This window comes from Amblyomma mixtum, chromosome 3, assembly GCF_055824585.1.
Source record: "Amblyomma mixtum isolate Tamu chromosome 3, ASM5582458v1, whole genome shotgun sequence".
NCBI classification, from domain to species: Eukaryota; Metazoa; Arthropoda; class Arachnida; order Ixodida; family Ixodidae; genus Amblyomma; species Amblyomma mixtum.
This window is the reverse complement of record NC_143014.1, coordinates 341,911,357-341,935,572: the sequence shown is the minus strand read 5'-3', so window position 1 is coordinate 341,935,572 and position 24,216 is coordinate 341,911,357. Positions and strand designations below refer to the sequence as shown.

Here is a 24,216-nt window from a genome sequence, read left to right as displayed (position 1 = left end):
CCTCTCGTCATTCTTTATACAAAAAAGGAATTTAAAAGGCTGCAATGCAAGAATCCCTGCCATAATAGTATTCTCCTCACACTTGGGTTGCACAAGCCAAGGCTTTTAACAGCATGTGTTTTTGCATGTGTTCATTCTGAAGCATTACACGGTTGAAGCGACACAAAATATTTACTTCCCCATGAACCTGTGCGTGTAGCATAATCACAGAAAATATTTTTTACACTGGACAGAAATACAACAGCATAGTGGCGTAACTGACACACAACAGGCTTCGGGGACAATGCAAGACAATGATCTGAAATTCTACACAACAGACCTGCGACATTACAATGGCTAAATCCTTGATAGTAGTATTTGACAGCCTTCTAAATGCTCGTGCGCAACAGGTGGGAGCACTTTACTGCGAAGCAACAGTAAACCTTTGTCACTAGTCTAAACAAAAGTGCGCCTCATTGCAACTTCCACTAAACTTTTTTGCTCCCAGTGCAACAAAGCAAGTATACAGGGGGCTCAAATGGCAACGATACGATGTGTTAGGCTATCATGTCATTATCTTAACATAAACAATGCATGTGGTCTCTGTTCCGGACTGCCAATCAGCCTCGAGAAGACAAAGATGCTTATAAAAAAAGAACAAAGCAACAAGCTCTCAAACCTAACAGTGAACATAGAAGTAGCCGAACCATGTAACCTAGCCAATAGTTCGAAGCTAAGCAGCAGAAGAAAATATGTTAAGGCCAGGACTGAGCAAACAAAATCATGGAGGAAACCTAAAAGTAGCAACAAGCAATGAGAGTGGAGTTGCCTTGATGTTCATTGTCAATACCTACTGCTTAAAGTAAAGGAAACCAGGGTATAAGCAATACAGCATTTCATACTATGCTTTGAGCAAATGCAGTGAGAATGAAACAGACTAGAGACTTGTCTTATAACATTTTCACTCTTTACTTTGCACCAGAGGAAAATAAATTTGTGTGCAGTTCACCTACTGCTTGGCACTGTCCTAGAAGGAATGAATCCAGGTCTCGAAAAGTCTACAGAGAGAATACTGATGCTGCATGTGCATTTCTCTCTAGACTCCCTCGTTTATTCCTTCCCTTAGGTTCAGGAGTCCACCGAGAGACAGTTACTGCCCCATTTCCTTTCCTCAAAAACCAATTTTAATTTCATTTCTCTCAACTGTCCTGAAATATGTATAAGTTACCAATTTTTTTTAGTGCCTAATTACATACTGTAATTTTTGCAAGGAATATGAGGTTGATGGACAGAAAAAAAAAGTCTGGAATGGTACCTTAGGTAACTTGGCACCTGGACAAACAGCTGACCCACTGGGCGTCCCCAAGGGCTCTGCTGCGAGGCGTCCCTAGCAACAGTAGCCGGTTGTCCAGATCCAAAGGAACCACGCGAATGATTACCGAAAAGTTTAAGGACAGCAGATGCATGAACACAAAACAGCTTTTCAGCACTGTTGCAGTGGGATGAACGGTTCCAAATCTCTAGACTATATCTGGTAATAAATAAATTATCACAAGACCATCTCGAGCGCAGAATGATCTCAAAGCACATTCGAAACGCACTACCAACATGGACAGCCTGTGCTTAATTGAATCCAAAAGTTTACGCTGATCGACCAATGTTACTTCAAATAGAGACAGAAAGCGCATGCACGTTGCGCTGATGTTACCGTGAACATAACATGCGACGAGACACAGGGTTACAATAGAAACAAAAAACCGCTTTCAAAATCTGAAAACAAATTGCTCACCTCACAAGTTCACCAAAACGGAGACGACGCCGTGTGGCTGCCGCCAGTCACTCGCGATGCACAGAAACAATAAAAATGCAACGCCCCTGACTTTCCTTGAGCAATTTTCAGTCGATTAAACTTCAAACTGTTCGCACCGACCACCGTTCACCTCACCAAGCATGTGTGCACGGAGGAAGTAATATTTATGCGGGCAAGTCAGCCGCGTAAAGCGCCGAGCACGATGCCATTTGCAGAGCTATGGTAGCTATGGTGGCTAGTAGAGCTGCACGGGAAATTCATAGCGTCATTCGCGTATTCGCGACCATACTTATGTTGCTGACGCCGCAAAAGCGCACCACCTTGAAAACATATGAAATGTATTTAATTTTACCGTAGCTTTTTTAGCTGACAACTTGAATGGTTTTACATATTAAAATTTTCTTTTCGTTTCATGAGTGTTGTTACCACAAGAGCGCAGTGCATGCAGCTTGGCCGTGACGAGTCGAAGCGCTAGCCAAGCCCGCAGTCGGAACCATGCGCAGAGTATGTGTGGTGTTGAGTGAACAGGTGCTTTAGAACGGTTTTTGTTCTTCCGTGTTCGCTGCGTGCGTCCTGCCCGCTGTATTGTCGTTACGGTGTGTGTGTGAGTGTGTGCGGCCCGTACGCCGCATTGGAGTGTACAACCGCTTGCTGTCCCATGCGGCATCGATGCATAGTAAAACGACCGTGCAGAATGTGCGTTACAATGCCAGTGGCCCTGCACGAAAGAGGAGACTTGAAGCCGGCGGAAAAGCTGCTCACCCTCGTGGGACTGCAAGAATCTAGCGAGGAACAGTCGACACGCGTTTCGGTGGATGATTGCGTTTATCAAGCTAAAAAATTCAGCACTGGCCAATAGCACTGATGAGCTGCTGCTGCGTCATGATAAACACCTGTAAGCTTGTTGGATGTGAACGTGGCCATGAGTGGTATTCGTAGAGCAGCGGCCCTCAGTCGATACCTGAAGACGATTACTGTTTGCCCGCGCCCCGGCGCTTCGCTTCCAACCGCATGCGTTGGCGTTATTTATATCTGAATTTCACACGTAGTTGAACTTTCGCAAATATTACAGCCGCATCTTTCAAACGTGCCGTGTGAAGAGGACCCTTTTTCATATTTTTTTTGTGGGAGAGGGGGGGGGAATGAGCGGCTGCTCAAATGTCATTCTTTATTATTTTGACCTTATTTTCCATATATGTGCCAGGTTGGCCCATTCTTGCCCCTTGGTTGCATGTAAGCAATGCATTTATTGGGCATAAATTTCTTTGCTGTTGTATTGGCACAGGGTTAATGATTCTCATTGTATTGTGGTGACACATCATTGTATGCACTCCTTGCAGAATGTCTAAGGGGGTAATAAATTACTGAGCAGAGAGTATGCCCTGTGATAAATGCGAGGAACATTACTGATTTGCTTCACACTTGGCATGTTCCGTTGTCGTTAGGGGTTACGTATGCCTTGCCTGCTCCTTTCCAGTGTAGGGGCGAGAGGCATGTCAAGCTCCACTTAGCAGCTTTTTTCCGTCCACTCTCTACTGGTCAACATGGTAAAATAAACTGAAATAATGCATGCTTGCTGAGACTTAGCTTAGACTACAATTCATTTATTTACTCTCAGGGCCTATCGGCGCCAGATAGAGGAGTAGGTGGTCAACAAAAATACATGTGTAATAAGCAGATTAGTTAAGGTGATTATACACAGCATACTTGAAGGCGTCGGATGCAGTGATGGACATGACGAAGGCAGAGAAGATGTGACAGTTGGAAACATAGAAAAGTAGAGATCTGCGTGAGCTTACACATTACTTAAGGTGAACACTAGCAAAAAATTAAGAAGGTGCAGAAGACTGAGGCCAGAGTTAAAGCTAGTTTAACAAAGAAAAGAACCTCTCAGCAAGCCAAAATGAGCACATGCAAGCAGTTACATAAACATGGAACATAAAACTTTTTGGATGGAAGAAAAGCCAAGGCACATTGCTCATTGTGACGTTGCTTAAAAAGTGGGTGTCCAGTTGTTCACCTTCATATCCGGTCCTTCCACACCTAGCAACTGAAATGCCATCAAGGAGGAGCATCTCCAATCACTCTAATTGCATGGAAGGTACTCATCTCCAGATGTCAGAGGCTTGGTGTCTCATTTTAGTCTCGATAGTTTGGTAGATATAAGCATTACCACATGTAAGAGGCATGTGGTAGCCTTGCAGGGGGTGTATTTTGTAAGTCTTACAGCATGTTGTGCAATGCTGGCATGTTTCATTATTTGCATTGCAGTAATATGTTAGCACAGGCGAGAAAGTTTGTAACTGAGCAGAAAAAAACAATATTCATGCCATGTCTTAGCCGCATTCTTAGTACCATATAAAACATAGTGCGTATAAGGAACTCCTCATTTTTTTATAATTTTTCTTTCTGAGCACTGGTTTTTTGCAAGTTAGCAGGGTTTTATAGTCTTCTGCGGCTGTCGACTGGCCCGCATGTTTGTCAAAGCTGCAGAGTTCATGATGGGTCATGTCATTGCAAGCTAAATAAAGGTGGATAGGAAATTCATGCTTCCAGAGTACATTCCAGAAAAAACAGCTATTATTTCCTAGTCAGGATGAGGGAGCAGCACCGACGGTGCACATCCTCCTTGTCACTACAGCAATTATGGCTGCTCACTGCTTTTTTGCAGCGTTTCATTTATCCGCTGGAAGACCAGGCATGAATGGCCGGCTATAGGTACCTAATAAATTGAACATTGCAATGAGCAATATTTTGTTGCGCCTGTGCTTTTGTTATCCGTGAAGGAGTTAGCGTTTTTGATTGATGGTTGTGTAGCAAAGATGTGACTGCTACATTGCACTGCATTCACAAATTTGTTTGCCCATGCTTTTGGCTTTCTCAGTGGTTCGTTTCCTTATCAAACGGCAGATGGAAATTCGGCTTTCACCTTGTGCACTTTCATGTTTGTAATGTATTTTCAGCTGGTGTTCAGTTTCAATTTAGAGAAGTTGTCTAACCATTGTCTGTGTCTAAATGTTTTTTTTTTAACTCTTGACCTCATTATGCTGCATTTCTAAATTATTTATTAAATGCATTTATTAATCGTTACCCTGTCATGTGGTTAGCGACATGGTGAAAATATTTTTTATGAAGTCAACCTTCTTTTAAAGTTATAGCAAAGTAAGTCCTTTGTTATTTAATGTTGCTCACAATTTGTAGCAATCCCTCAACGTTGAAGCAACATTATGCATCACTTGGGTCTAATTTGATTATCACCCCCCCTCGGATCTTCCCCTTTGCACATGGGGTTAATCTCATTTTCGCCATGCTAGTTTGTGGACATTGTTGAACAAGAGTAAACCACACAGATCGGAAATGGGACGTCATGTGGTGCCTAGTCCGGGGGCCAACAGTTACGGTGTGTAATACGTTTCAGAAAATGCATAATACGGCCAGCCACCTTCACGAATGTGTTACGGATGGACCCTCCATTTTAGATGCAACAGAGCAAGCGTTTGTTCTGTTATGGAGAGTTTGTACGTAACATTCACGGAATTTTTTTGCAGTGTACCGCTAACTCGTTAATCGGCTTCCACTTCGCTACTTTCGTTCCCTAAAGTCTAAGCTATTTCGAGCCCTTACCGTTCTGTGATAACTGTAACTCACCTTTCTGAGGATGTTCGTATCCTGCACGATGTCATGGTGAGCGCATAGTATGAAGTCTATTTCAATTTTAGCCTCACTATTGGGGCTCTTCCACGTCCACTTCCTATTCTCTCATTTGCGGAAGGTCCTCCTGATCCATAAGTCGCGAATTGCGAATTCCACTAATAACTCCCCCTGTTAATCCTAGAGCCTATACCATAGTCGGCTACCGCCTGGTCACCGGCCTACTTCTTGCCTACCTTCTCAATGAAGTTACCCATCAGTACACTCTGTGATTTTACTTTGTTATTTGCCGATTCCACGTCTTCGTAGCAGATTTCAACGATTTGGTTATTATGGCCATATGTTGCCAGCTCCTATATGTTGCCACCTATATTCTGATTGATAAGGAATCCCACACCTAGTTCTCGTCTATCCGCTAATCCATGATAGCACAGTAAGTGTGTGCACCTTATAACTGCATACGCCTCATGTCTCTTCCTAACCTCATCCTGTCCAATGACATCCCATTTAACGCCCGCTGGTTACTCGAAATGAAAAGCCAGACTACCCTCACAGAATAAGATTCAAGCGGTGAAGGTTGCATCGTTATGGAGCAGCGGAGGGTCGAGACAGAAGTAACATTGGCACACACGGGCGCCCGTGTGTGTCTTTGAATGTTCCTTGTGTCTCGCCCCTACGCGGTTCCCTAACCATACAAGAGAACCAACAAGCCCATCGATTCGCACCCCGCTAAATGTTGGCAGACTGGGTTTCTAATGGTGGCCTATCGGAAGCCAGAAATTCTTAGCATCATTCGCTGATGCAAAGGTATGACCGCCGCCTTGGTCAGTTGCCCCGCAGCCGCTAGGGACTGCGGACCGACAGTTGTTTTGTTTATAGAAGGTTGCGGCCAAGTTTATAGAAGGTTGTGGCCTGCTCTGGTGAGGGTGTGCGTTGTTGGTTCTCGTCACCGAGATCACGCCGCACCCCAGGCCTAGTTTCGGAATTCCATCGGCACGAGTTTTTTTTTTAATCCCGTGGAGGGTTTAGCGGCACCGGGATTCCAAACTCGGTCCTCTTGCACGCTAGGCCAATGCTCTACCTCTACGTTATCATTGTCATCTTTGGCATTCTAACCAGTTATTGAAAAGAATAATTAGCTTATTACTCTTCCATTGATGAACACCACAAATAATAAAAAAGCATCATCTATGCCACTTTGTTTCGGGGACTGTTGCCTTCCGTCATGTAAGTCATAACGAGCCGACTCTTTTTTTTACCTTGTCTACACAATGTTATAAATAAGTTAAAGAAGATGATACTTAACATGATAAGCACTTTGTCCCGATTTACTTCATTTATCTTGGGAAACACTGGTATTACCACGCTGAAGATGCCATCTTTATAACTAAAGGGCCTATTTTGACAATTTAGTGGCGGGCTTGACTGAATGGCCTGCCATAGGACATGCCATTTTCATGTAAGAATTAATTGAGTTTTGTAGTAGAAGGTGACGTATATACTATTTTCCACAATACGCTAGTTATTCCGTGCGTGCTGAAACACTTTACGCAGTCAAGCCACAAGAGACCGTGGTATCCAGGCCGATTCATTGCACGTACCACTGTCGCCAGGCGTCCGGCATGCAGGACGATCCCCCGCCGGATGGCCTCTGCGACTTCGTCTACTTTCAAAACCACAAGGATTTGTCGCTGGCCGACTACGACAACACCGGCTGCGCCACGCTTCTGACTACCGCGGCCTCGAAAGCGCTCAAGACACTCTATGGCGTGAGCATCTATGCCACGTGAGTGCCGCAGGCCTGCGTGCTTGGAAAACTTCGTGTAAAGCTTCTGCTTTCGCACCCGAAGGATTGCGTCTTTTACCTCCTCGTCTAACGCACTCGCCCAACACACTCGCTCCAAACACACTTGCAGTCCTAACACACTCGCTTAAAACCCACTGGCAACAGACTAGTTGATAAGTTCTTTCTTCTATCTTCCCGTAAGCACAGAAAACACCTTTAGGCACGCCAGCCACCCTCCATCTATGGCTGCACTATCCATTATATCAACTACAAGCTTTTGTGCAGAGTCCTGTATGCAGAGAGAGAAAAGCAACATCACTGTCGAGTTTAAATCACGGGTGAAATCTGATCTAGAGCTTTTGAATGCAAAGGAAATGGGTTAGACTGGAAATTACCTTGGCTTTACGTATTTCCACGGGTAAACAAATGCTTCTGGACGAAGACCGGAAATGCTGTAAGACCGCTGAGTGGCGGGCCCGGTGAGATGAACCGCTGAAAGTCAGCTGCCCAAGTGTTTACTTCAGCTTCGTCGACACTGGGAGACGCGGGCTCGAGAACAGCGCAGAGGTACCGCCCGCGTATTACGCGAGGTCTGAATAACGTCGTCGCAAGGATACTCTTTGACTTGACGGTTGATAGGAGTGCCTTCAGAGGGAGACACATGGTAGGGTGACTGTCAAAGAGAGGGCACGGTGTCATCGGCAGTAATGCAGTCCTTGTATAGATGTGTTCTACCAACGAGCAAAGGAGTTGAGAAGGTAGCCTGACAGCGCTGGAGGCGATCTCGCATTTGTCTCTGCTGCCGTTGGGAAAGCGCAGGGTTAATGGCGAGCTGTAAACTGGGCTAGGCCTCCCCGATTCGGTCGACGACACACTGGCAAGGCCAGTGGATTTGCAAAACTCAGTGGTACAGGTAATATGAGCCACTACAGTACCAATGTTCTGATGTCGGTGTTCACCGCCGAAATTCGGTTTGCCGTCTTCGAGATGAACAACCCCTTTGGCGACAGCAAGCCTCGGTCCGAAAAGCAGGATCTGTTTGCATTCCAGGATGCCTTCAAAGTTTCGCAGTGTCCTCGTGGCAACGACCCTCATCACATTCGAACATGGCGTGATGCTGACATGATTACCAAAGATGTATAGGGCTGTCGGCCGCTCAGAATCGCTGTGTATTGCATGCTCCGTCGAAAAGGCCGCTGATTTGGATTGAAGATCGACGACTAATAAATCAGTAATTACTAATTAACATCCACCTAAACGCAGCCATATGGCTACAAAGGAAAGCTCTACAGCTTTCTTAGAAACGTCACAGTTAAAGAAAACCAACATTTGACCGATAATGTTCTCACTTCGAGTTATTAATCAATTCGTTCTCGCCCTACCATAAGCTTGCCGTCCCGATTAGCTGCGTTGGTAGAGCGACTGCTCTGTTGAAGCGATGGTCCCGGGTTCGAACCCCGGACAAGGAAGAGTCTTTCTTTAGCTAAGAAGGTTCTGAGAAGGCTGTATATCTTTCCTTTGTAGTCGTATAGTGGCGCTTCGGTGGATGTCAGTGAGTAATTACTCCCTTATTACAAACTACTACACCTTAGAGGTTTCCCCTAAACATTCTACGAAGATCGGTAACTGCGCCATTTTCTATTAAGAAATCCATGCCAAGGATTACAACGGCATAGCTAAGCGGGCGAGTTGGTGATACATTATGCAAAAAACAGCGCGAACAAACGGAGACGAAAAGACGAAAGGGGCCGTTGTATTGACAGACGACTCGGAGAACATCTCAATTCATTAGAATCTAATCGCTCCATTAATCTCGTTGATCATTGCCGAGAGTGTCAATCCTGTTTTCCGTCCTTGCACTGTACTGACATTTTGTACAAACACCCCGAGCAGTTGACCAGGGAAATCGGTTGGTTTAGGTTGGTTTATGGGGTTTAACGTCCCAAAGCTACTAAGGCTATGAGAGACGCCGTAGTGGAGGGCTCCGGAAATTTCGACCACCTGGGGTTCTTTAATGTGCACTGACATCACACAGTACACGGACCTCTAGAATTTCTCCTCCGAAGAAATTCAACCGCCGCGGCCGGGATCGAACCCGCGTCTTTCGGTTCAGCAGCCGAGCACCATAACCACTGAGCCACCGCGGCGGCTGACCAGGGAAATCATCGAGGCGTATAATATGGCAAAGAAAGCAAGATTGTGTGCCAGCAAACCATCCCCGCTCCTGCGTGACTGTGAGGTTGCATATCTGGATATCACTTAGTAGCTAGTGCGTTTTTGTTTTGGTGTTTTTTTTGTTTTCTGTTTCCTTTTATAAGCGTGTTTCCTGTGATTAAACTTTAGTTGAGAATCAGCGCTTGTTCCTGTGTATTCTTCCTTTCTTCCCCGTTTGTTCGCGCTGTTTTTTGCATAATGCCAAGGATTACATCGCGGGAGCACTGGTCGCTTTCGACGAAAGTTGCCAGGTGCGTTTCTTTTTAGACCGTGACCCTGGACGTGCATGTGTAAGTTTGATTGGGGCGAATGACCCACTGAGAAGAGTAGTCGGCACTGGTGTCGACGAGCGCTGTTACGTCGGTTTCGTCGATTGAAATGCTCAGATCAGCGGTTTGCAGCGGTCGGGGGCGGGAACGTAGCGAGTTCCGGTAACCGCTGCGGTTAGCCACAAATTGATTTTGTTGCGTCAGAGCACTGGGGCGTCGAGGCGGGGCATCAGAGTCGTGAGTGTCGGCGCGTCGTAGAATCGCGCCGCGGCCGGGCTGCAGTAGGGGGATCTCGAACATTTTGCCGACGAGCAGCCTCCCCCCCGAAAAGTTTCCACTTCTTGCTTTCCCGACAGGAGCTGCGCGACCGTACCTGCGTCAGGCCGCCGCAATCGATGCCGAGGACAGGAGAAACGACTGGGGGACGACGACAAGGAATGCTGATATGGAAACACCGGATGCAGCTGCTAGGTTGCCGTCAATTTCTGGGGCCGCTGGACACGCTGCGCTCGTGGCGCGTCGGCACTAAATCCCGGCCGACCCGTTTTGTCGATAAAGGCGGTTACGGTGCACGTGACCACCCTCTCCACTGTGGGAACACAGAAGGCTCTGATCAACAGTGCTCCAGGCGTTGCTTTTGTGCTGGTGCACCGGAGGACGTCGAGCAAGGGATGCTAGGCGGATGTAGGCAGGGGCTTCTTAGCTCTGACTTCGAGGTGGTCCGGCACGACGAACGGCTGCGGAATGTTCTGTGGCAGTCTTCGTTGCAAAGGCTCGGGTGGCGTGAGCGCCTGCTAGACCTCTTCGCGAATTAATTCCTAAAGAGATGAGACTCGCGGCGGCTGTGTCGTCGAAACGAGTTTCTGGAGCCCTGGCCCCTATAGTCTGGCCCCTATAGTCTCCCTGAGTAGTTCCGGGCTACCAGTGTCGACGACGGCGGCAGCCATCAAAGAGTACGAATGCCCGTACTGCTTAAAATATCATCTGGGGCGTGTTCTCCGTGGTAGTTGCCTCGGACAAATTCTGCCACGGTTTTGGCTGGTTTCGCACTAAGACAACGAAGATTTGCTCTTAGGTGCCCCTGATAAGATAACGGAGGTTTTACTCCTCACTCTTGTTGAGATCAGCCCGTCGAAATAACATCGTCATGTCCTTGAAATGAACAAGGAAGCTCTCGTATGAGAGCTCAACTCGCGCACGCAGGACAAACTCGGCTCGTTCCTCTCGGAGCACGGTGGCGAAAGCCAGCAAGAAGCCTGCTGAAAATTATTGTTGCCTCCGAGGAGTTGTTGGCGAGTACCCACTGCGAGGGATTGGCCAAGACACAGGCAGTGACTGACAAATGCTCAAAAACGTTTTCCAGGTAAAAAAAAACAGCAGATTCAGTTTACTTCAGCTCCCTCGGCTCGGGCAGAGTCGCTCCCGAGAACAGCGCTGAGCAAACGCTAGGAATGCACCGTGTCAGTTTTCTCAACCAATCTATGTACACGAGCACCTGTGTTCGTTACAGAAAGAGCTTCTGGAAATGACCACAAACAAAAAATAACATTAGGTAAAATACGTTTGAACATGCAATAGAAAACTTTTTGCGAATCCTACCAGTGATAACGTTGTGGTTCTGATTACAAGCGAGAGCTGCCTTCAGCAAGTTTTTGCTTGGCATGCTATATTATTCCGCTTGCTGATCGATACAATGCCCAGCGAATTTGCATCAGTTTACCTTACCAAAATATAACAAACATAGCTAATCTTCATGTCAATTTGTTTTTTAATACAAATGCACGCACACGTTCCCCTAGTAATGAAAAAGGCAAAATTGATCTTTCACTGAACCAATATTCGTTTAAGTTCACCGCTGAGATGCTCACGGGAAATTGCTACTATGAAGGTTGCAACTTGGTCGAACTGGAAGGTTGCGGAAACTTACTGATAAATCGTCTAAACAGGTGAAATGATGGCATTGCTGTACATGTAACATTAAATAAAATCGTGATTTGATATCTAATTTCAGCACAGCTACGGATGATTATGAAATAATATCCACGCAATCCCAGATAAAAATAATACCAGCTGTATATTGTCCTCCAAACAGGAATATTACATCCTTCTTTGCTTTACTTCAAGGCTTTTTAGACTATGTTTCAGAAAACAACAGTTTTTTTACTTGCGCTGTGATTTCAATCGGAACGTTTTGGAAGTTGATAACTTAGTCCGCAGTTTTGATACCCTGCTGCAGCCGTCTGGTTTTGTGAATTTTGGCATGTCACCGACTAGAACTACAACTTTATCCGTAGCTGAATCATCGTCCCGGAAGCCACGGGACATGCCCACACTGTCAGCTTCTCTGGGAGAACAGGTCCCTCGTCGCGGTAAGCTGTACAGCTAGCACGTAATAAAGCCCCAGGTTCATTCCCCTGCACCGGTGCCATCATGTTTTATCGGCCGCAGCAGCCGATCTATGACATCAGAAGGGGAGTGTCACCGACGTAGCGGTGGGGTGGCACTGACCAGCCAGGTGGAATTCTTGGAGTCACCGGAGCCGCTGCGTTTGACAGGGGACATCAGCAGGCACTGGCAGCTCTTAAAACAGAAGTTTGAGCTTTTATTGACTGCCTTAGAGCCAACTGACAAACCCCGATCGGAGTTTGCGTAAGCTGCGCTTTTTTTGAGCATGGCAGGTAAGGAAGGCATTGAAATCTGGAACATATGTGCCTTTGCGGACGACGAGCGCGAGCTTGACTATGCGACGGTGGACAAATAAGTGGTAGCGTTTTAACGTACTTAAGCCGAGTAGACGTCCGCGATCATGTGTTTAGAGTGGTTGGCTCATTGTTTTGCTTTGCTGGGTCATGGGCACGTCTGGCGAGAATACTGAACTCCGGTTAAGTTGATTCGATCTGTTCGTGCCGCAGATGGAGTTGATGATGGCGGCAATATGCAAAGCACAGCATCAGAGTGTGTTGCAGTTTAACACAAGGCATGATCGGCTGCGGCGATAGCATAGTGCTCTCGTGCATTGGCCAGGGAAGCTGATGTGATCGCGCCGCCAAGGGTTCGAAACTCAGTCTCGGCAATATTTATTTTATTTCTGCACCCTCAAGGTCATCAGAGCCACAAGGCTCTTGATTGAGTTTGACGCCGTGAAGTAGTGCGTTCGCACTGAAGATTTGCAATGGCCAACACAGTGACGTCCAAGAACAGTACCGCTTCAAGAAGAGATTCCAGGGAGCCCTATAAGGATTTTAGGCCTGATTTGAAGACGCAAGCCGAGCGTGCAACTTCGGAACATTGACGGAGTCAATTAGAGACCAAACAGTTTTTGGCACCAATGACAGCAAATTTCCTCGCAGAAGGCAAGGTAGCCTTGCAGATAGCGGAGCAAATCAGCAAGGCCCCTTAAAAGGCTGTTGAACACCAGAAGGTATGAAATAAACGTCAGCAGCAAGTGGTGGACAATCGAAGAAATTTACATATGGAAAATGCGGCCGAACCCATGCGTCGTGGAGCTGTCCAGAGTTCGGACGGGCATGCAAAAAGTGCCAAGCAAGGAACCATTTGGCAGTGATGGGAGAGGAGGTCATTCTCATTGTCTGTAGCGGCTCTAAATCTAACACGCTATAAAGCACGACGTTCAGTCTCCTGCGCCCATGCCATCATGTTTTATCGGCTGCAGCAGCCGATACAACTACCACATCGTCTGCACTTGATGTAATCATTAGCAATGATCAGACCATTGTTTACAGAGCTAGCATAATTATTTGTGACATTGCTAGTGTATGGCCAGTTTTTGACACGCCGTAATGCTTCACTCCCAAATCATTCGCGTAGGAATGCTTTTTTAATTTAATTAATAATGAATGATTACAATTAATTAAAAGAAAACAAAAATTGGCAGTCGCTTAGCTCAGCCATAGGCCAGTATATATACGTAGCGAAAGCAGTTTCGTCTACTGATATTTCGGTAGCGACACGCCCTCGTAATTCAGCGGCTCGACGGCGTCTCTTCGCGAGTCGTTCCTCTCGTTCTTCGGGTTCCTCGGCCGCCCGCTTAGCCTTCCTCGCCTGATTTTCACGCTGCCCGCCGGCCTTGTACCATGCGCCGACTTCTGGATCAGAAGACCCAATTTCCCGCAGTCTGTGCTGCTGCCGTGAAGAGCACGGCCGCTCTCCTTCTTCCATGCTGCGCATCTGAGCAGCGAGCGCATCGCTTCCGGCTTATATCCCAGCTGCGTGGCGCGACTCTGCGCATGCGCAGTGCGGCACAGTGGCTGCGGTGCCATGCTACTGGTAACGGCGCATGCGCAGTAGTGGCCTTTGGCAGGCACCGCGAAATCCGCTTCTGCTAGCCTAGTGTAGCTTTCGCTACAAGAAGGGCACAAAAATGGTTGCCAGTTCCTGGTAGATGTTCCAAGCTCCAGTAGCTCTAACAAAAAAATTGCCATTTAAGGATAAGATTGCTTTGTGTCCCGTCATCATATACGTTTCGAAAAAGGTCGTGTTCATACCATCACTTTCTCATCTGCCCATCCCTCCAATGCCACTAAGCCTTTCTTGAAGCAATATTCTTGCCGTCCGCGCCAATAGCAATGCGGCTGTGGTTCATGAATGACCTGGGCTCATTATTGTTTACTTCTTTCGCACTCTCAAGCACTTCCATTGCAAAAGGTCACAGTTTATTATACATAAAATATGAAAGTGGACTTACAGAGCAGCCGAGAGTGACTGCGGATATTGAAAATGTTGTCGTTCGTTCTCCATTAGACTCCTTGCCTTAACATTTAGTCCTTGAAATCTGCACAGGACTGCCTCGTCCCGTGTTTCCTCTTTTCGCTTGTCAATCTTCGTTTCCGGGAACTAACTATCGTCGTTGCTTCCGAAAGACGAAATATCTCAGTGTACACATACGCCGCGGCGAGGATGACACACGCGACCTTGGGATGAGCAGGCGAAAGTCGAAGCACTGAGCAACCGCGGCGGGCCCCGAAATTAATTACATACCCAGAGTGCGTGGTGAAATTATCATCTAGCGGCCCTCCTCACAGAGTTTTATGAAGGATTCAGTACTCAGTGTGCAGCAACGACAATGAATACAGCGGCGGCCGACAGTGATGCATATTCAACTTCCTAGGCAGACTTCACTTAAACAAGAACCACTCCGCGTTCAAAGAAGGAGTGCACGGGGCAAAGGACGTGCTGGCGACTGCCGAGGTCGTCCTCGCGGAAGTCGACGACAAACGCGTCACAGTTCAGTCAATAGGAGCTGTTTTCTGGGCACGAAGGAGTGCACTGGCGAACGACTTGCCGGCGACTGCCGAGGCCGTCCTCTCGGAAGTGGACGATAACCGCGTCACACTTCAGCCAATAGGAGCTGTTCTCCTGGGAAAGAAGGAGTGCCCGCGCACTGGGCGAAGGACGTGCCGGCGACTACCGAAGCCGTCCTCACGGAAGTGGACGATAACCGCGTCACACTTCAGCCAATAGGAGCTGTTCTAATGGGTAAGAAGGAGTGCACGTGCACTGGACGAAGGACGTCCCGGCGATGGCCGAGGCCGTCCTCACGGAAGTGGGCGATAATTGCGTCACACTTCAGCCAATACGAGCTGTTCTCCTGGGTAAAAAGGAGTGCCCGTGCACTGGGCGAAGGACGTGCCGGCGATGGCCGAGGCCGTCCTCAAGGAAGTGGACGATAACCGCGTCACACTTCAGCCAATAGGAGCTGTTCTAATGGGTAAGAAGGAGTGCACGTGCACTGGACGAAGGACGTGCCGGCGATGGCCGAGGCCGTCCTCACGGAAGTGGACGATAACCGCGTCACACTTCAGCCAATAGGAGCTGTTCTCCTGGGAAAGAAGGAGTGCCCGCGCACTGGGCGAAGGACGTGCCGGCGACTACCGAGGCCGTCCTCACGGAAGTGGACGATAACCGCGTCACACTTCAGCCAATAGGAGCTGTTCTAATGGGTAAGAAGGAGTGCACGTGCACTGGACGAAGGACGTGCCGGCGATGGCCGAGGCCGTCCTCACGGAAGTGGGCGATAATTGCCTCACACTTCAGCCAATACGAGCTGTTCTCCTTGGTAAAAAGGAGTGCCCGTGCACTGGGCGAAGGACGTGCCGGCGACTGTCAAGGCCGTCCTCACGGAAGTGGACAATAACCGCGTCACACTTCAGCCAATAGGAGCTGTTCTCCTGGGAAAGGAGGAGTGCCCGTGCACTAGGCGAAGGACGTGCCGGCGACTGTCAAGGCCGTCCTCACGGAAGTGGACGATAACCGCGTCACACTTCAGCCAATAGGAGCTGTTCTAATGGGTAAAAAGGAGTGCCCGCGCACTGGGCGAAGGACGTGCCGGCGATGGCCGAGGCCGTCCTCAAGGAAGTGGACGGTAACCGCGTCACACTTCAGCCAATAGGAGCTGTTCTAATGGGTAAGAAGGAGTGCACGTGCACTGGACGAAGGACGTGCCGGCGATGGCCGAGGCCGTCCTCACGGAAGTGGACGATAACCGCGTCACACTTCAGCCAATAGGAGCTGTTCTCCTGGGAAAGAAGGAGTGCCCGCGCACTGGGCGAAGGACGTGCCGGCGACTACCGAGGCCGTCCTCACGGAAGTGGACGATAACCGCGTCACACTTCAGCCAATAGGAGCTGTTCTAATGGGTAAGAAGGAGTGCACGTGCACTGGACGAAGGACGTGCCGGCGATGGCCGAGGCCGTCCTCACGGAAGTGGGCGATAATTGCGTCACACTTCACCCAATACGAGCTGTTCTCCTGGGTAAAAAGGAGTGCCCGTGCACTGGGCGAAGGACGTGCCGGCGATGGCCGAGGCCGTCCTCAAGGAAGTGGACGATAACCGCGTCACACTTCAGCCAATAGGAGCTGTTCTAATGGGTAAGAAGGAGTGCACGTGCACTGGACGAAGGACGTGCCGGCGATGGCCGAGGCCGTCCTCACGGAAGTGGACGATAACCGCGTCACACTTCAGCCAATAGGAGCTGTCCTCCTGGGTAAGAAGGAGTGCCCGTGCACTGGGCGAAGGACATGCCGGCGACTGCCGAGGCCGCCCTCACGGAAGTGGACAATAACCGCGTCACACTTCAGCCAATAGGAGCTGTTCTCCTGGGAAAGGAGGAGTGCCCGTGCACTAGGCGAAGGACGTGCCGGCGACTGCCGAGGCCGTCCTCACGGAAGTGGACGATAACCGCGTCACACTTCAGCCAATGAAAGCTGTTCTAATCGGTAAGAAAGAGTGCATGTGCACTGGACGAAGGACGTGCCGGCGATGGTCGAGGCCGTCCTCACGGAAGTGGGCGATAATCGCGTCACACTTCAGCCAATAGGAGCTGTTCTCCTGGGTAAGAATGAGTGCACGTGCACTGGGCGAAGGGCGTGCCGGCGACTGTCAAGGCCGTCCTCACGGAAGTGGACGATAACCTAGTCAACACTTCAGCCAATACGAGCTTTTCTCCTGGGCTGCGTCAGGGAATAACTATACGGCTGTAGTGCAGGTGTAATAAGACAGCAAACTTCTCTGCTAGTGAAACCAGAAAACAGAAATCGTACAGTGAGTTGCCGGGCCGCCGCATCTCACGTCATACCGCTGTAAGCAGGGATGCAAGGCCGAGACAAGTATTATAACAGCTTCGCAGTGAAAGAGTCTGGTCACGTGGTTGCCGTTTTATTAGCGCTGCAAAGATTTTCCAGACTCACTGTCTGATGCATGGACGCCAGTGTAGACGTATATGAACAGACTGAAGTGTATCTTTAAAAATCCAAGCCTGGCATTGGTAAAATGTTGCCAGCCGTGTTGCAACTCTCAAGTCGCTTCTTGCATATTTATGCAATTCGAGCTAGTTGGCAACACACAGGCCTCCAAGCCTGGACTGGCGGTGTTGGGGACAACTGTGGCGAGGTATTGTGTGTCTTCATGCGCAGATATTCTTTCCGCGGTGTATGCAGGCAAGAAAACTGACTGTGTTCGTGAAGACCTTTGCTATGCCCTCAGTTGGCCAGACAGTTGGTCGGTCACATCTACCAGTGCGTACTCCATCTGTCTGTGCAAAGATGGATCCTTCGAATTATACCTATACAAGATCTGCAGATTCAGACGCACCATTACCAAAAACTTGGAACGCTCATCCAGCTTTGATTTAGAATTCGCGCTCGAGCTGGCAGAACACTCGCAGCTTAGGCGCAAAAAGAGGAACCCTTACATACCGTATCATGAAGACTGCAGTTCGAACAGCGCTTTCTTTCTCGTCTCCAACTCCTCGCTTCTTTGCTGAGTACATAAGCGTGGGGAAATAGTGAAGCGCCAGCCTCTTGCCGCCAGAAAAGCTGGAGGTGAGCATGCACATTATAAGCGTATTACCGTTCCGTTATTTTGTTTATTTGTTTGTTTGGTACCTGCATCGCCTTTCGGCATTACAGCATGGGGGCACTTTCACGTTCAAAAAACAAAAAATCATGCACTTAACGCATAAAAAAGGCATCATTAGGTAGAACGTTAACAGTATGTAGCGGCAAAGCATTCCATTCGCGAACTGTTCGCAGAAAGAAACGAATAACGGAGTACGTCACCTTTAAAAGGAAATTCATAAAGCATTAAATTGTGGTCCCTTCGCTTCGAGACATAGAAAGGCGGCTTCAAATATTTTGATCCGTCTATACCAGTCTTGGAATAGAAAATGTAATGTAAAAATTTTAATCTCAGATTTCTTCTTCGAGTTTACAGTTCTGGCCACTGAAGATTCCTTTTGCTTTCTGAGATACTGAGTGTCCTGGAATAATTTCCAAGTACAAAGCGGACTGCCCTATTTTCAATTTTTTCCAATTTATCACTAAGTTCTTGTGTGTGCGGGTCCTAGCACACTGATGCATGTTCGAGTACCATGCGGGCGCGAGTAAAATATAGCTGTTCTTTGAGATGCTGTGGAAGGTGGCTGAAATTTCTTCTTAACAAACCTAATATACCAGCAGCTTTCTTTACGACGTAATTAACATGTTTTGACCACCGCAGGTCAGCAGTAAGATAAACGCCTAAGTATTTAAAATTCTGTTCTTTTTTCAAGGCCGCATGGTTTACAGTGTATATATAAGAGGGGTAGGAGCGCTTCCTCGAAAAGGTGACGTGTACACACTTTTTAGTATTCAAAGTCATGTCCCAATTATTACACCACATGGCTATCTTATCTAAGTCATCTTGCAGGCTTTGCACATCAAGTGACCTCTCTATAATTCTATAAATCACGCAGTCGTCTGCAAATATACTCTCGGTAGAATATAGAATATACTCTGTAGAATATGCTCTCCTACTTAATGCAATAAAAAGTAAAAGAAAGCACCATTGTGGTGGGAGTTGCAAGTGATCCCTAAATATATTCGATTCGATTCGTCAAATCAAAATGACATCAAAAACTCTGCCGCACAAGGCCTGATAGGGTATCGCCAGAATCGCCTGCCAGTCAACACAGACGTGATGCAGATGAAATGAGGCGTGAAACGCGCGGAGCATCTCAGCGTCCCGCTCACATTACTCCGCATGCGCACAATTGCGCAGCCCTTTTACGGACGATGGTACAGATATGAAGAAATAGCGTTACTGCCAGGTCCGAATGGAATTGCTAAGTCAATGCATTCACTATGGGGCCTCTTTAATGCGATAGAGTTAAGTGCCCCATTCAGGGGCACTTAACTCAATCTAATAACTAATAATCTAATAACTTAACTCAATCAATTAACTCAATCAATCTAGCATCAATCTAACCTTTCGAACACCCTCGAATCAGTTCAGAATCGCGCAGCTAGATTTATTTTTTCGGACTACTCGTATCACACCAGCGTCACTGCACTTGAATCTGAGGCTAGTCTTACTAATCTCGAGTCCAGACGTTGCATCTTTAGGCTCTGCCTCTCTCATAAATTTTATCCCAGCCAACTTGATGTTTCAGCTATGTTGCCAGCTCATCGCTTATCAAGCCGTACCAACCATCCCAAAGCAGTCTACCCTCCCCCAGCACAGACTACAGCTCATCTTCGCTCATTCTTCGTGCAAACTGCTCCAGACTGCAACAGCATGCCAATCGACTCCGTGCACCACTCCGATCCACTGCACTTCAAGGCTGCCATCCAATCTCTCATTAGTGGAACATTCAGCCCATTCCTCATGTAATACCCCATTCCTGGAGCATTTGAGGTATTGATAATAAATAATTAAATACATGAATAAAAAACCCGCGTCATCGTAGCGTCAACCGCGGCGGCGTGAGCGAAAATTCCCCAAGTGTTTGCTCAGGAAGAGCAGTTGGGTCTCGCAAGTCCCGCCTGTGGCTGTTTGAAGCAGACACCTGCCCCTGCAGTTTCGAATCGCTTAACCGCTGCATTAGTGCGCCAGGATGGTACGAGAACTCCTAGCAATCAAGTATTGTAAAGTGGGAAATAACCAATTCAGCATATATAGGGCTCAATAACGTTCAATAGGGCTCAATATAGGGCTCAATAACTCAACAACGCTCTCCCGTCATGCCCTGGAGGTGTAGCTTAAGGGCCCCCGTAGTTTAAAAAAAAATTAATGACTAAGACATACTTTTTCTCTAGACAGATTTTCACAATAAAAGTTTTCATGTTCCACACGAAAACTTTTTACAATGCCTTTTACATTTCTTTCTTCGCCGCACTGTTTTTTCTAGTACTCTGTGTAGCACGCAATAGAAAGTAAGGGGTTCACACTCCATTTCTCTCACCTCACACGCCTTCAATCACTCACAGTTATACTTTTGTCATTAGTCTGAAGTATTTTTTTTCTTCAGCACTGTTTTTAATTCCTTAAAATCGCAGCAAGATGCTGGTCACTTAAAGTAGGAACTACAACTTTTCTGCGTTAGATATAGTTCTTTTTAGATAAGGTAGTTTGATGAGCGATATAAAGGGCTCTAGCCTTCAGCCTCAAGGGAAGAACGAGAGGGAATGAGTAACAGTCCGGATACGCAGATTAGAATTTCAAAGCTCGTGACCGGTCAGTGCGCTGTGAACGTCGAAGCGAAAATGTAGGCTGCGCTCATTTCACTGAGTAGAAGCCCGTCGATATTCCCGCCTTTCGCTCGCAGGATGGCCGAGAAAAGTGAACAAGACCTCATGACAAGTAGTGGCATCGTCAAGTTCAGAGAACTCTGGAACTCCAACGTCACTTGCCACGGTATCAACTTCCACGTTGTCCAATCTAGCGAACTACAAACGTTCACGGGATATGCCTTTCTGAAGGTGAGGAATGACTCCGAGTGCGCGGTAATTTTGATACTGAATCTTCTCTCCATGAGAGTGTCAGTAACGCAGAAATCTTTCCATCTGGGTTGCAGGCATACAGTAATCACCAGCACAGGCAAAACAGTGGTGTTTTACTTGTGGTCTCTAAAGCATTTCCAAGCGATGAGGAATAGGCGGCAATGAATACGAAAGTGTGTGGTGAAATTTTATGGACGCCCCCTTAGGTTAATGGGCCTTCTTTAAATGTTTTAGTAGTAGCCACTTCTAAAATTTCTTCCCGAGCAATACCAGGTAGTAAGAACTAGCTTTGTAGTCCTTTTACACCACCGATGTTTTTAGCAGTCTTGTAAAATTATGCAGAAAACTATTTTTACTCCTTGAGCTTGGCGCATGATAGCCTCAGATGCTTATGCGCCAGTAAATCCCTCCATCCAGACACACACACATGCTACCAACGACCCCAATGAGCAAGCACTTTTTGTAGTGACCACCATGACAGCCTCAAAAAATATATATGCGAGGTTTTCAAAGCACCCACTTTTCTTGCGACGATTTTAATTTGCCTGTCATGCAATAGAAAGACCTACAATACTGTTATCTCTTAACAATCGCTAGCCTTCATTGCCTTATGTTCCACTTTCAACCTTCGTCAACATGTGAAAAAGCCAACTCGCGTTACAGCATACACTGCCAACGTACTAGACCTTGTGCTAGGAACATACCCTGATTCCGTCTTATCTATTACAATTCTACGTGAACTAAGCAACCATCCAGTTATAAATTTCACTTTCGCGTCGCGTCCACCTCGTCCAGTAAAAGATCATAAGGTAATTAGAGATTGAAAAAGAAAGAAATTATACTGCATTTAACAGTGGACAAGAAGAATCTGCCGGCATGTTTTCCCAAGATTGTGGGAACGCTAGCTGCAAGATAACTGCTCCTTTTAGAGCGCAGCTCTTTGGCGCCCGTTTATGCGTTTCGCGGCGTCGCCGTCACCGTCGCAGTTGTCCGTTGTAACTAGCAGTGGATACCTTAGTCGCGCTTTAAGCTGCGAAACCAATTGAGCGGGAGCTTGGAACGCAGAGGGCAAAAATGGGTTAATTGATTTTTGAGGAAAGCAAATGGCGCACTATCTGTCTCACACATCTCGGCGGACACGTGAACCTGAGGGAAGGCGCATAATTGCCCTCTTGTGACAGTGGACACCTCAATCGTGCTTTAAGCTACGTGGCGGTAGTGACAGATATGCGCGCCATGTGCTGGCATGTGTTGGCCTGTGAGCTACGTCACCGTGTTGTGCTTCAGTGGTTACCCGTTCACTGCGGCCTCGCAGGAAACGATCGTGTTGACGGTGGAGCGAGGCCGGCGCATGGCGACACCTCCTTGCTCTTACCCACACCCTTTTCTCGTAGTGATGGCGCGAGACTTCTGGCTGTTAAGTCATGGCAGATCCAACGCTCTTTGTGGTCTGATCCGCAGCGTCAAAACCGACCCCTTCTTCGCATCGACCCCACTTGTGAATTCCGCATGTCACGCAATTTGAGACGTGATCGTAATTGCCTGCACCGAATTCGTCTGGACGTTGCCTTCAATAAATTCTATCTTTATAAAATTGGTGCCTCGAGTAGCCCTCTGTGCTAGACATGTGGTGTGCGCGAGGACCTTCAGCACTTGATCTGCCGCTGCCAAACCTTTAATTCCCATCGCATGCCTTCACTAAATTCCATCTTTGTAAAATTGGTGCCTCGAGTAGCCCTCTGTGCTCGACATGTGGTTTGCGCGAGGACCTGCCGCTGCCAAACCTTTAATCCCCATCACAAGGCATTGTTAAGTGCTTTAGGACTCCGTCAGGGCGGCCCCGTGTACCTGGAGCATGTCCTTGGACCCCGGAGTGATACGACCTCGGCTGCGCGAGGGAGAAAAGCATTCTTAGTGTTTCTTAGGGACACGGGTTTAGTGGACATCCTTTGATAATCATGTGTGTTTGTGAGTGCGTGAGTGTTGGGAATGCTTGATGTCACCACGCTTTTTTGCCTTTTTCTCTCTTTTTCACCCTTTTCTTTCACACTCATCTGGAGTAGCATGCCAGGCCCATAACAAGGCAGACCTCTCCTTTATTCATTAAAGTCTCTCTCACTCTCTCTCAGCACTCATGTGGGAGAACATCCCGCTCCTCTCGCTCGTAACGGCTCCCACAGCTGTGACAACCTCGCGAAATACTTGCGCAGACCTCGTCTTTGAGAACCATGCATTGGTGTAGCAAGTCCAGCATATATTTATCTATTTCTCCGTCCACAAAGCTTCCTTCATGACAATCGAGAACTGTTAGTGGAGTGTTTCTTTAGGAACGAATATGTGTGAAAAATAATAGGTTGTTTGTAATTGTACACACATGTCTTGCTCGAATTCTTTGCCTCAATCTATCGAAAAGCTGAATGTGCTGATGTGCTGCACTCAAATTTCGCTTTAGGAAGTGACGTAATCGACGGCAATTTTTTAAACGAAAATTAAAAGTCTTTTTGAAAAGCACATCTCTCTTCGTCAGACAACAGATACTAAACGTTCACCGTGGTTCAATATATCTTTGAAGCGACAGTAAACAAGAAAAAACTCATCTACGCAAGTGCAATAGCGTGATAAAAAGGTGCTCTTCTCAGCGTGAAACGCAACTTTTTTCAAGATACCTTGTCTAGATTACAGATTGCTAATGCACGCAAGTTGTTCACCATCCTAAACGAGAGCCCACTGAAAAGTAATCGCGGTGCTCTCGTTCCACCGAACGTACAGTGGTGAGCAGCCTTGTCTAGAGCGCTCGGGCGGTGCACTTCCTTGCAAACAAATCCAGATTTTGTGGCAGCCTCTAGGGTCCAGCTGCAACGCTTTCACGGAAGTAGCGCCAGATAGCCTCGTAAACAAAGCAGGCACGAAAACTTTGCCCTGTAATGAGGGGCTGCTCTCTAATTTCGCTTTTTGTTACCAAGGGCGCACTGCTCAAGCGCTCTAGACAAGGCTGCTCACCACTGTACGTAACTGTCCTGAACGTAACGAGCCTGACATACCTACCTTAGACTTTCCATTGATGGACGCTTTCATAATTTACAGGTTGGGTGCTTCCAAAGTGATGAATAACGCGAAAATCTCATCCTATGTAGGTGTTGACGTAGTTAAAAACAGTCATATTTGAAAAAGCGCAAGGACGGGACACAGTAAACCCCATGAGTCGTATTCTTTGCTGTGTCCCGTCCTTC

General features: G+C 47.5%; 1 protein-coding gene across 1 annotated transcript in view; it reads left to right on the top strand.

The window, feature by feature from the left end:
• Positions 1–6,886: 6,886 nt before the first annotated feature.
• Positions 6,887–24,216, top strand: part of LOC149356157 (uncharacterized) — a 45,298-nt gene continuing 27,968 nt past the window's right edge. The window contains exons 1-3 of the mRNA XM_089576263.1: positions 6,887–6,899; positions 6,995–7,226; positions 20,812–20,965. Of these exons, the coding sequence (XP_089432389.1) occupies positions 6,887–6,899; positions 6,995–7,226; positions 20,812–20,965 (399 nt within the window). The remainder of the gene's footprint in view (positions 6,900–6,994; positions 7,227–20,811; positions 20,966–24,216) is intronic.